Below are 12,100 nucleotides of genomic sequence, written 5' to 3' on the forward strand. Positions count from 1 at the left end.
ACAGGTTTGCAGGCATTACATGGCCTTTGGGTAGAAAGCGTCCAAATACTGTCATAATTGCGTCATAGCATTCTCTGCCCAAGTTGAACTGAGCCTTCAGAGCCATTACTTGTGAGATAGCATCCAATTGACAAAGCTCAGTGTGCTCGTGGAGCGGACGTTTCGAAGACTCCAACATTTCATTGAAGGCCTTTGCAGATTCCTCCATCTCCTCGTCCGAATCCCGAGCATCATCATAGCCTTGCACCATGTTTTCCATCCCGGTACCATGCTCGTCAGTGCGACGACGATCCACCTCAGCTCGGTCACGTTGGGCAGACTCACCATGAAATGTCCACACCGTATAATCGGGCGTAAAACCACTCTTCTGCAGGTGTTTGCCCATTTCAGCCTCTGTCTTTTTTCCCAATTGCCGCACCGGAAACAGGGGCACCAGGTTTTCTTTTGGCCATTTGCAAATGCGGCTTGCACAAACCCCTTAGTTTTTGTGAACCATTCAGCGCTCCATTTGTTCTGACCAGTGTGACCGGTATACATCCAAGCACGGTCACTCATCTTGACTTTCAGAGCTACTGGACACACAACAATTATATATGTAATTCACCATGTATATATTCATCAGTTGATCTACTTTGTCAATTTTATTACGTCCATGCAACCTACACTCTAATAGGTAATGATAGGTCCTAATCCCACCCGTGTATGTGTAGATTGGGTTCATTTTCCCATGCTATGCTCCGGATCCGACGCAAAATTTCGGCAGCACCTCCCCGTTGTTCTCCTGATACACGTCTCTACAATAAACAGAGAGGATGTGTACCCGGAGAACAACAGGGGAGGCACTGACGAAATATATGCGTCGGATCCGGAGCAAAGCATATGGGAAAACGAACCCAATCTACACATACTCGGGCTGTCCATGGATAGCGTTGGACAATTCGAAAGAATCAAGGTTATAAATATGCAAGTGCATGCATATTTATAACTATGACGCTTTCGAACGGGAAACAATATTGGTTACGCATACTGATGATTCAAGACACATATATAGCTAGCTATCAAGTTTCATCGGAATAGATCAAATAATTAATGGGGGAGGAGGACTTGTCATTTGTGCTCACCCACGAACGAAGGGGCAGAGCTCGTCAAACGCACGGCGAGGTCGTCGAACACCAAACCTCGCAGCGATGAAACAACTGCACATTTAAAACTACACGATCAACACAATTATATATGATATTTTTCATAACAAAATCGAAAAGTATATGACCTAACTAATAATTCACAAATATATGACCCCGTCGGCCTCTGGAAGGCCAAAGAACACCTTTTCGGGAGGTGTCGGGGGTCGGGGTGTCCTGTCGGTGTCGGGGTGCCGTGTCGGGGTCGGGTGCTATTTTGGGGTCGGGGGTCGGGGTGTCGTGTCGATGTCGGGGTAGTGCCGTGTCGGTGTCGGGGTGTTGTTTCGGGGTCGTGGTGTGGTGTCGGGGTCAGGGTGTCGGGTCAGGTTCGGGGTCGGGGTGTCGGGTCAGGCTCGGGGGGTCGGGGTGTCGGGGTCGGGGTCGGGGTGTCGGGTCAGGCTTGGGGGGTCGGGGTGTCGGGGTCGGGGTATCGGGGTCGGGGTGTCGTGTCGGGGTCGGGGTCGGGGTCTTTTTTTCCTTTTCTTCTTCTTCCTCTTCTTCCTTTTCTTCCTTTTATTCCTTTTTTCCTTCTTCTTCTTCTTCTTCTTCCTCCTTTCCTTTTTCCTCTTCTTCTTCTCCTCCTCTCCTGTTTTTTTCTTCTTCTTGTTCCTCTTCTTCTTTTTTCTTCTCCTCCTCCTCTTCTTCTTCTCCTCCTCTCCTGTTTTTTCTTCTTCTTCTTCCTCTTCTTCTTTTTTCTTCTCCTCCTCCTCTTCTTCTTCCTCCTTTCCTTTTTCCTCTTCTTCTTCTCCTCCTCTCATGTTTTTTCTTCTTCTTCTTTTTCTTTCCTAAAACTGAACTAAACCTAAAACTAAAAATAAATCTAATCTAAACATAAACCTAAAACTAAAAAAACAGAAAAAAGGAAAAACTAAATCTAAAAACCTAAAACTAAACTAAGACTAAACCTAAACCTAAAACTAAACCTAAAACTAAAACTGAAACTAAATCTAAACTAAACATAAACCTAAAACTAAAAAACAGAAAAAAAACAGAGGAAAGGTAGAGCTCACCTGGGCCGGTGGAGGAGGTGGCCGGTGGAGGAGGGGGGCGGGGCGGCCTGGGGCGGCGGCGCCGGGCCGAGGGCGGTGGGGGCGGGGGGCCGAGGCGCGGCGGCGCTGAGACGGGGGGCCGGTGGAGGAGGGGGGGCGGGGCGGCGGCAGTGGCGACGAGGCGGGGGGCCGGTGGAGGAGGGGGGCGGGGAGGAGGGGGGCGGGGCGGCGGCGCCGGGCCCAGGGCGGTGGGGCGCGGGGGGGGCGGGGGGCCGGGGCGTGGCGGCGCTGAGACGGGGGGCCGGTGGAGGAGGGGGGCGGGGCGGCGGCGCCGGGCCGGGGGCACTGGGGCGCGGGGGGGGCGGGGGGCGGCGGCGGCGAGTGGTGCTGGCGGCGGCGCGCGTATGGGAGCAGGGGAGAGAAACAGAGAGAGAGGGCGCGGGGTGGGGGCGCGCCGTTAGATATGTTAAATCTTTGCCGTCCGCCCCCCTTTGCCGTCCGCTTATTTGCTCTTTGTCGTCCGCTAGCAGACGGCAAAGAGGGGGGCCCGTTAAGCTATTTTTCAGTAGCTCGTCAGTGGGGCCCCTCCCTCTTTGCCGTCAGCTAGCAGACGGCAAAGAATCTTTGCCGTCAGCTAGCGGACGGCAAAGAACTGGCTGATGGCAAAGAAAGCCTTTGCCATCAGCCAGTTCTTTGCCGTCTGCTTTCTGGTAGCTGATGGCAAAGAGCTGGCAGATGGCAAAGTAGCTGATTTCAGTAGTGTGAATGGGTTCTCGGACGCCAGCCATAAAGGCTTCAAAAGCAGACAAGAAGGAGAAGCTAGTTACTTGAGGTTCACGCTAGCGCGAGAGAGGACTCGTAACCGCCATCTCATGTACTGCATAGTTCTGCTCTCACTCATAGTGATAGCTCTTCTCACGTATACCTTTGTTTAGATGGATGACGTTGTAGTTGCAAGTATTCGAGAGTTGCATGTATCGCTATTTTCGAGATGATGACAAGATACCACTTTGTGTTGGATGATGATTATGACGAGACTATTTGTATGTATATGCTATGATTACATTTATGGTTTCGCAGGCATTTGTATGTGTATCATGATGACATTTATATGTGCTAAAGATTCTTCTATAAAGTCTGTTCAAATACAAAACAAATATGACGAAAAAAACAAAAAAACTACTAAAATTAACAGTAGCGAGTGGAGAAAAGTTAGCTGCAGCGCGATTGTAGCAGTAGCGCGCACAGGGGAAGCGCGCTATAGCTATTAGCAGCAACGAGGTTCCTTTGAGCGCGCTGCTGCAACACTTGTGTAGCAGTAGCGCGGGTGGACCAGCGCTACTGCTATACGTTAGCTGTAGCGCCTTATTAGTAGCGCTGGCCCCCGCGCTACTAAAAGGCCGAAAACCCGCGTTGCTGCCAGGCTTTTCCCTAGTAGTGATAGTTCTTCCCTTTAAGGCTGGTTGTAATGGGGAGTATCATATAAGTACATCCTTAATGCAAAGTATTATATGTTAGTATCATTGAGGATTATATTTATTGTCATGCATGACACAAAGTAGCAGATCATTTAATATGATATGATACTCGAGCCTTTTTTTTCTTCATTTAATTCTATGTCATCTCATGAAAATTGCTTAATTAACATGCATGATACTACATGTAATACTTTCATTGTGGACAGCCTAAGCGAGCATACTTTGCCAAAGTGTCTCTAACTTATTTCGAGGTCGACTAACAAGAGTAATACTAGCTAGTTCTATGAAGTCTCATCAGGTATTTGATCTCTTTTACCAATGATGAATACACCGATCTCTGCTTGAATCGTCTTAGTTGCCACCAGAGAATCCATCTCTATTGCCACCGGCAACTCAGTCCGAAGCAGTGCTCACGAGAGACCCTCCATGCATGCATGCACCAAGTTCAGCTTCGCGGGCATCCCGGCATGAAGAGAAACTCTCTGCACGAGGAAAAAAGGTACCCGAGCCACGTTTGTCACGCCACAGCATGCCTCAATTAATCAAGATGGCAAGTCTTTGCTTCCGACAAAAAAAGGCAAGTCTTGGACGTTGCCGTTTCATTATCAACAGAATGGAAGGGGCGGCCGGAGGGGGGAGGTTGAGGCTTAGTGGAACAACTCTGAACATAAGAAAAAACTAATTTTACCTAACCGGCCGGTGCGAAGAGCACCTCGACCGTTTTGCAATTTTCAGGGAGACTCGAGCTTCATATGGTTAGGGGTCAGCAATATAAGTACAATCAACTACACGACTTTCTCAAACATCATACTATAATTTTTTGAAACAGTTGTTGTTGTGTAAGATTGAGTTTTTATTTTGTGAACCGATAAGATTGAGTATTAGTAGTAAGTTTTTCTTTAGCAACACAATTACACAACCCGTGTGCTGTTTGAAGCGTTCTCGCGCCATTGATTAGGCGCCACTGGCCGGCTACCAAGACCCAGTGTGACTAGTATACTATCGGCGAGACGGCGACTCACCTACTCCTACTCCTGCTCCTGATGGATCCATCACATGCTGGCCGCCCGGGCCATGGCCCATGGAGAGCTAGCTTGCCGGGTCTCGCGACCGACGACGCGCCCGCTATATAACCATAATCAGAGCGGTTGTTGAGGTCTGCAGGCGCCACAATATAATCTATCAGGCTCGATCTGCAGAGAGCGAGAGCAAGGATGAAGAAGCACACCATCCAAGTGCCGTCGCCGCGGCCGTACCACCTCCTCGACGCCGGAGAGGACCCGGAGGGAGGCGTCGCCGTGCGCGCGCCGCTCCTTCGCCAGGTACGCACGCGACCCCCCCCCCCCCCCCCCCCCCCCCCCCCGCGCGCTAGCTAGCTCCGTCATCTTCTTCTCCATGTTTTTCTTCTGAGTGTACGTCAACAACATACCATAATTTTATACTCCCTTTGTTCGGAATTACTTGTCGAACATTTTCGACAAGTAATTTCGAACGGAAGGAGTAGAAAACAGAAAGATAATTACAAGAAGCTAGCGATGAATGCGAACATTCAAGCCAGCAGCCGCCAACAAGTTCATCCTCCTCCGTGTCAATCCCTTCTTCTTAGCTTGCATGTGTGTTCAGACTTTAGAGTATAGTCGTCTTAAAATAGGCTTTCGTCTCGTTCTATAGATGAAGCAAACATCCATGCAACCAAGTTTTAAGAGTTATAGCAAATAACACAGCTCGAGCAACAACACAATCACACCCCAAAAAAACATTAACAAAAAAGATAGAGAAAAACCAAGTGGCGGTCGAGAAGGTGGCCCTACAAAGAGGATAAATACACACGGTAGCGAGAAGCGCATCTATCATGAGCCCAAGCCGGTCACAACCACGCTGCCAAGAAAGTGGGTGGCAATGCTTCAATAAAGTGAGGAATTTAAAGAACGAGTTAGAGGCTTGCTGTAGGAAGACCTACTTAGTCACCATTTTATTAGGAGTGGTTGGTAACGTCCACGGCATTGGCGCAAAGATTAGCCAGAATAGGCACCGATTTCAGCCGATCTGGGTAGGCCTAGTCTCAAGGAACTCCGCAAAGTCCAGGGCCTCCCAATCGAGCCCTAGTGTCTCGTGTATGAAACTCCAGAGGGCCCGCACCGTCGTGCATGAGAACAAGATGCGGGTCCCACTTTCCAGGACATCGTGCAGGCAGCACGAGCCAGTACCCGGGCCATGAAGCTCAAGCACCTCGGTCCTAGAGGGTAGGCGGTCACGTAGTAGTTCTCACACAAAGAACCTGATCTTTAAAGGCAATGGGCCTTCGACAGAGGGGAAATCCACAAAACAGTGGGCGAGCGACATAGTGCGTGATATGCCGAACTGACGGAGAACTCACCCGAAGGTGAGAGACTCCAAGAAACAGTGTCCGGAGAATACGGTAACACCGGCGGGAGGGCTACCCACAATCTAGCCCACTCAACAATTTCCTTCTGCCCAAATGTGTGACGGAACAAGATGTTCCACCTCCCATTTTGGGAGGTCGCGGAACCGGAATCCTCGGGTCAGTGCAGATAGCAAAACAGACTAGGAAAACCCAACCGAAGTGCCCGCCCCCAACCCATGGATCCAGCAAGAATTTGGTACCTTCCCTTATATATCTACAATACCAAATATGTAAAGTATGAAGGTTCATCTTATAATGAAGCTAATGATATAAGTTTGGCATTTCAGATGTAAATGTTGTTCTCTAAAAACTTGATCAAAGTTTGTGACGCTCGACTTTTTAAAAAACCTACATGTGCAACATTATGAAACAGAGAGCGTATGAAAAATCGCATGCACGCTTTATCAAACAGCATGCAGTATAATATGTACTTCCTTTGTCTCAAAATAAGTGACTCAAGTTTGTACTAATGAGGGAGTATTTGCGAACAGCTGTAGTGTAAGATTGCGTTTTTATTTTTGAACTGGTAAGGCCGAGTACTACTAGTAGTAAGTATTTTTTGAGTAAAATAACAACCCGTGGCGTTTGAAGCGTTCTGGCGCCATTAATTATTAGGCGCCACTGGCCAGCCACCCAGACCCAGTGGAACCAGTCTATTCCCGGCGAGACGGCGATCGACTCACCTACCCCTGCTCCTGCTCCATCCATCACATGCTGGCTGCCCGCGCCATGGAGGGCTAGCTTTTGCCCGGTCTCGCGACCGACGACGCGCCCGCCCGCTATATAACCAGCGAGGTTGTTGTGCGTCTCCGTGAGAGAGCGGTGAGCTGGCTAGAGAAGAGGAGGCAGGCGCAAGTCTACGAGCAGCGATGAAGAAGCACAGCATCCAGGTGCCGTCGCCGCGGCCGTACGTCGTCCTCGACGCCGGCGAGGAGCCGGAGCGAGGCTTCGCGGTGCGCGCGCCGCTCCTGCGGCAGGTACGCACGCTCCGCCCCCACGCCGTCGGCTTTACAGCTCCGCGGGTCGTCCATCTCGATCGATCCCTCCTTCTTAGCTATCTTGCATCTAGAACGAACCAGGCCGGGCATCGATCGCCGGCGGCGTTTCGAACTTTTGATCAGCTTGATTGAATTGCTCCGACGGATCGATTCGGTCGATGGTCAACTCATGAGCATCTTGAGATTGGGGATGAGTTTGTACGACTGGTTCAATCAATCCATGACTGTCAATGGCGTGCGCCCGAACTTAATCAGTATGCAGTTTTTTTACGGGCAGTTGAAATGTAGCAACCATGGACTGAGTCTAATGTCTAAAGCTGATCACGATCAAGATTGGTTGACCATGTGCATACACATTAGATACACATCACGATCGGTTGGTGGATGCATTGAGGCATCAATGTTGGGTACTATGTACGTAGGATCGGACGGTAGCAGCAGCAGCAGCAGCTAGACAACAAACACAAAAACAAGTACAGCCAGCGGTACATCCGTCCAAAGGCTGACAACCAAGTACGCATGCTGTACAGTTTGTCTCTGTTAATTAAACTATGCGCATCATGGCGGCTAACACTCTCTGCAATTTGGCTCTACTTTCATCATCATACTGCCTATTAAAATTATGATCCTTCCAGTCTAACACGTGCTACATAAAATTATAATCAGAGATTCGTTCATTTCTACCAGATACAGTAGTAATTTACAAGTTATGCAATTTGTTATTCAGTGCCATACTCCTACTGCAATTATTCCTCTGATGTTCCTTGGATTATTCGGCTTTCTCACTCTGTTTCTTCTTGGATTGGAATCATGGGCAGCTCACCTACCGTTCGTCTCCGTCCTTCAAACGATCCAAGAGCGGCCTCGTCTCCCCCTCCTTCTCGGCCTCACCCTCCTTCTCGGCGTCCCCTTCCTTCTCCTACTTGGCGTCCCCCAGGCCCAGGGTCCTGCCTTCCCCGAGGATCAATGAACACGAGACCCTGCTCGCCATTCCCTCGCCGACGATCCAAGAGGAGACCTCGCTACCGCCGCTTCTCGACGACCACAACAGACCCAGCAGCAAGGCGCCGTTCGTGGTGCTAGGTCAGCTCCATCTCCATCTCCATGCACGTCTCTCGAGAAATCTTGAGTGATCACTGACGAGCTTGAATGATGCAATGGTGGTGGTGCATGTAGGGTTTGAGTGCCTGGAGAGCACGGCGTTCAACGGCATCTCGACGAACCTGGTGGTGTACCTGGAGACGGTGCTGCACGGGAGCAACCTGGCGAGCGCCTCCAGCGTCACCACGTGGATCGGCACCAGCTACCTGACGCCCATCTTCGGCGCCGTCGTCGCCGACACCTACTGGGGCAACTACAACACCATCCTCGTCTCCCTCGCCTTCTACCTCCTCGGCATGATCCTCGTCACCTCCTCCGCCTTCCTCCCCGTCGCCGCGGCCGGCGGCGCCATCGCCGGCGCGACCGGCTTCTTCAGCGCCAAGACGCTGGCGTTCGTAGGGCTCTACCTGGTGGCCATCGGGAGCGGCGGGGTGCGGTCCTCGCTGCTGCCGTTCGGGGCCGAGCAGTTCGACGACGCGGTGGTGGCGGACAGGGAGGGCAAGGCGGCCTTCTTCAGCCTCTTCTACCTCTGCGTCGACTTCGGGCCAATCGTCTCCGGCCTGCTCATCGTCTACATCCAGCAGAACGTCAGCTGGGCGCTCGGCTTCGGGATCGCCACCGCCTGCATCGCGGCCGCCTACGCCGCCTTCCTGCTCGCCACGCCCATGTACAAGCGCACCATGCCCACCGGCTCGCCGCTCAAGAGCCTCTGCCAGGTCGTCGTCGCCGCCTGCAGGAAGGTCAGCCTCTGCCTGCCCTCTGACGCCGGCCTCCTCCACGAGGCCAGCGACAAGGACGACGAGCCCAGAATCGCGCACACCGCCGAGTTCAGCTTCTTCGACAAGGCGGCCGTCTACTCGGAGCTGGACCTGGCCGAGAGGATCGACGGCGAGCCGGGCTCGTCCTGGAAGCTCTGCACCGTCACGCAGGTCGAGGAGCTCAAGATCCTGCTCCGGCTCCTGCCCGTCTGGACGACCAGCATCATCGTCTCCGTGGCATACTCCCAGATGAACACCACCTTCATCCAGCAGGGCAGCGCCATGGACATCAACGTGCTGTCCCTCTCCATACCGGCGGCGTCGCTGCTCTCCTTCGAGGTGCTCTGCGTGCTCACCTGGGTGCTCCTCTACAGCTGGGTCATCGTGCCCGCGCTGAGCAAGTTCTCCATCTCCTCGGGCGGTGAGCCGTCGCAGCTGCAGCGGATGGGCGCGGGCCGCGTCCTCATGGCGGTCTCCATGGCGATCGCGGCGCTCGTGGAGACGAGCCGGCTCGCCAGCTCCGCGCGCGGCGAGCAGATGAGCATCGCGTGGCAGCTGCCGCAGTACTTCTTCCTCGCCGGCGGGGAGGTCTTCTGCTACATCGCGCAGCTGGAGTTCTTCTACAACGAGGCGCCGGACACCATGAAGAGCATGTGCACCTCGCTGGCGCTGCTCACCATCGCGCTCGGCAGCTACCTGAGCTCCTTCATATACGCCGTCATTGAGCTGCTCACGGCGACGGCCGACAGCCCAGGCTGGATCGCCGACGACCTCAACCAGGGGCATCTCGACTACTTCTTCTGGATCATGGCCGCCATCTCCATGATCAACTTCTTGGTGTACAGCGCGTTCGCCAGGAACTACAAGCTCAAGACGGTCCTCTCGTGATCTCTGTTTGTTTGCTCTGCTTTTTGGTCCTTCTTTTTTTTTTGCTTTTTGGTCCTTCATATAGTTGAGTATTTGATTACACACACCGCACAATGGCGAGTATATATTACTGTATCCAAGCATCATGTACATATACAGGAAACATATATAAGCTCAAGGGCATTTACAGGATGAGTTTGTATGTATCATCAAGGGCAGTGCTCAAGATCCATGTAAAACAAATACCCAATGCAAAAGTATCCTCCGGAACTGAAGTAATCTCAAAGTTCAGTCTTTTTCTTTTTAATCTTTTGCATCGAATTGTTCAGTTCTGCCCCATGAAAAAGTTCACCAGGCCGTGCATTGGACCAAGGTTTTGGATTCTGGACGGTAACCAGAAATACCGGGCGGTTACCGAACATTTTTTTAATGCATTTTGAATCTTTCAAATTAGATTTTTTTTTTGGTTTTTTTTACAAGGTAAGGCAATTTCATGGGGTACCAAGATTCGCGGTAACTGAACTTATCGCGCGGTAAGCAAGACCTTGCATTTGGATCACGTATGAGCAAGAAGCGACATTTTCTTTATAATATTTGATTACACCGCGCAATGGCGAGTATATATATATATATATATATATATATATATATATATATATATATATATATATATATATATATATATATATATATATATATATTGTATCCAAGCATCATGTACATATACAGGAAACATATAAGCTCAAGGGCATTTACAGGAAACATATAACCTCAAGGCCACCTAGGCAATGCTCAAGATCCGAAGATCAAAGTAAAACAAAGAGAAAATTGCTTCTATACCATCGACAACCTCTGCAATAGCTCATTTGCCATCCAACAAAGCTGCAGTGCTTATATACCAATCGCAAATGAATTCTATTGCCTATATACCATTAGCAGTTAGTTTAGTGTTTCCTCAATCTAGTAAGTGGCCAAAATGACCGTCCTGCCCTCAATGGCAAATAAGCAAACAACTCTAAAACATGTCCAGAAAAAAAAATGACAGCACTCCTTCTCTATTTTCAGCATTCCAACAACAGAGTAATATACTTAAGAAAATTCACATCATTTAGAAGAGATTCAAGGAAACACCATATTAAATCTCGCACAATCAGTAGCAAGTTCACATCGTCCAGAACCAAAATACCACAACCGAAAATCTTGTTCACACAAGCAAGTCTCTAAATAAAATAGCATACACATGAAGAGTTGCGATACAGATAATACGCGAGATTTTAAAGAATTTCACAGCTTCAACTTTTTTTGCTTCGACTGGCCATTGCTTGGCTGTTAGGCGCAACTCTCTTCTTGCTTCGAGTTCCCATTGCAGGGCTGTCAGGCGCAGTAGATATGACCTTTGATCTACATCAAAAAATTTGATTACATACTAGATTTAGAGGTAGTCTTCGATGATGTAGAGGTACACTCACAGAATATAAGTAAATTTGGTGCAGTCTTTATACCTTCTAGATTTAGAGGTACACTCACAGAATATAAGTAATTGGTGCAGTTTTCATACCTTCTAGATTTCGAGGTAGTCTTTGATGATGTAGACTTGGCAACATCGTCTTGAATTGCATCACTTGGACATGAAAGTAGAGCCAGTGTAGTTTCATTTTCACTTGGACATGGAAGTAGAGGTAGTGTACCATTGGTTGCTTGATCTGATGTTGTACAAATAGCTTTTGTAATGAGTTTTTTCTTTCTTTTGTCCCTGCATGAGTTTCACATATTATAGCTTAATTAAGACAAGAGTAAGATGGAACAGAAATCTCATATTGAAATAACAAGTACCTTTTTTGCTTTGCTACCTTTGCATAGGCTTCTGGTGCTTCAGGAACAGCATCTTTGCAGCTTTGCCATCTATATCCATAAGCTTTGCAAATTGGACATTGGTGTTGGCCTTTCTTTCCCTTCCCCTTGCTATTCTCGGCACCACTTTTGTGCCTCTGTACCTTTGGTCTCCCAGGGGCCCTTCTAAGGATTGGGGGGTTCAAGAAGAATTCTTTGTTCACACTTGGCCATTGAGACATGTCGGTTAGGCCAGGAAGAATAGGAGCATAAGCTGCAGCGAACTTGGCAACGTTGTAACAATCATCAACGAAGTCTTCTATTGTGACCCCCCTAATTCCAGTAATAAAGCTAATTGCATGTTTGCAAGGCTTCCTGGAGACTTGAAATGCCCTGCATGTGCATGTCCTATTTGCTAGATCAGTGACATGGCGCTTGCCACCTAGCGCAACACTCTCACTCACCTCTGCAAT

General features: G+C 49.7%; 1 protein-coding gene across 2 annotated transcripts; it reads left to right on the forward strand.

Annotated features, from left to right (window-relative positions):
* Positions 1 to 4,793: 4,793 nt before the first annotated feature.
* LOC123131826 (protein NRT1/ PTR FAMILY 8.3) lies at positions 4,794 to 10,003 on the forward strand. Of its 2 annotated transcripts, none has more exons than XM_044551508.1 (3): positions 4,794 to 4,970; positions 7,890 to 8,154; positions 8,248 to 10,003. In XM_044551508.1, exons 1-3 carry the CDS (start codon positions 4,863 to 4,865, stop codon positions 9,816 to 9,818), a joined length of 1,944 nt encoding a protein of 647 aa, XP_044407443.1. In that variant the 5' UTR covers positions 4,794 to 4,862; the 3' UTR covers positions 9,819 to 10,003. The 2 variants fall into 2 exon arrangements, with proteins under 2 accessions (XP_044407443.1, XP_044407442.1); XM_044551507.1 differs by lacking the exon at positions 4,794 to 4,970 and adding an exon at positions 6,731 to 7,050.
* Positions 10,004 to 12,100: the final 2,097 nt, after the last annotated feature.

Source organism: Triticum aestivum, chromosome 6A (assembly GCF_018294505.1).
Source record: "Triticum aestivum cultivar Chinese Spring chromosome 6A, IWGSC CS RefSeq v2.1, whole genome shotgun sequence".
Classification (NCBI taxonomy): domain Eukaryota; kingdom Viridiplantae; phylum Streptophyta; class Magnoliopsida; order Poales; family Poaceae; genus Triticum; species Triticum aestivum.

Excerpts from the sequence above, each read along its gene's own strand:
- LOC123131826 (XM_044551508.1), top strand. The coding sequence starts at position 4,863 with ATGAAGAAGCACACCATCCAAGTGCCGTCGCCGCGGCCGTACCACCTC. Across the intron at positions 4,971-7,889 it reads GCGCGCCGCTCCTTCGCCAG|CTCACCTACCGTTCGTCTCC; the intron begins GTACGCACGCGA and ends AATCATGGGCAG. Across the intron at positions 8,155-8,247 it reads GGCGCCGTTCGTGGTGCTAG|GGTTTGAGTGCCTGGAGAGC; the intron begins GTCAGCTCCATC and ends TGGTGCATGTAG.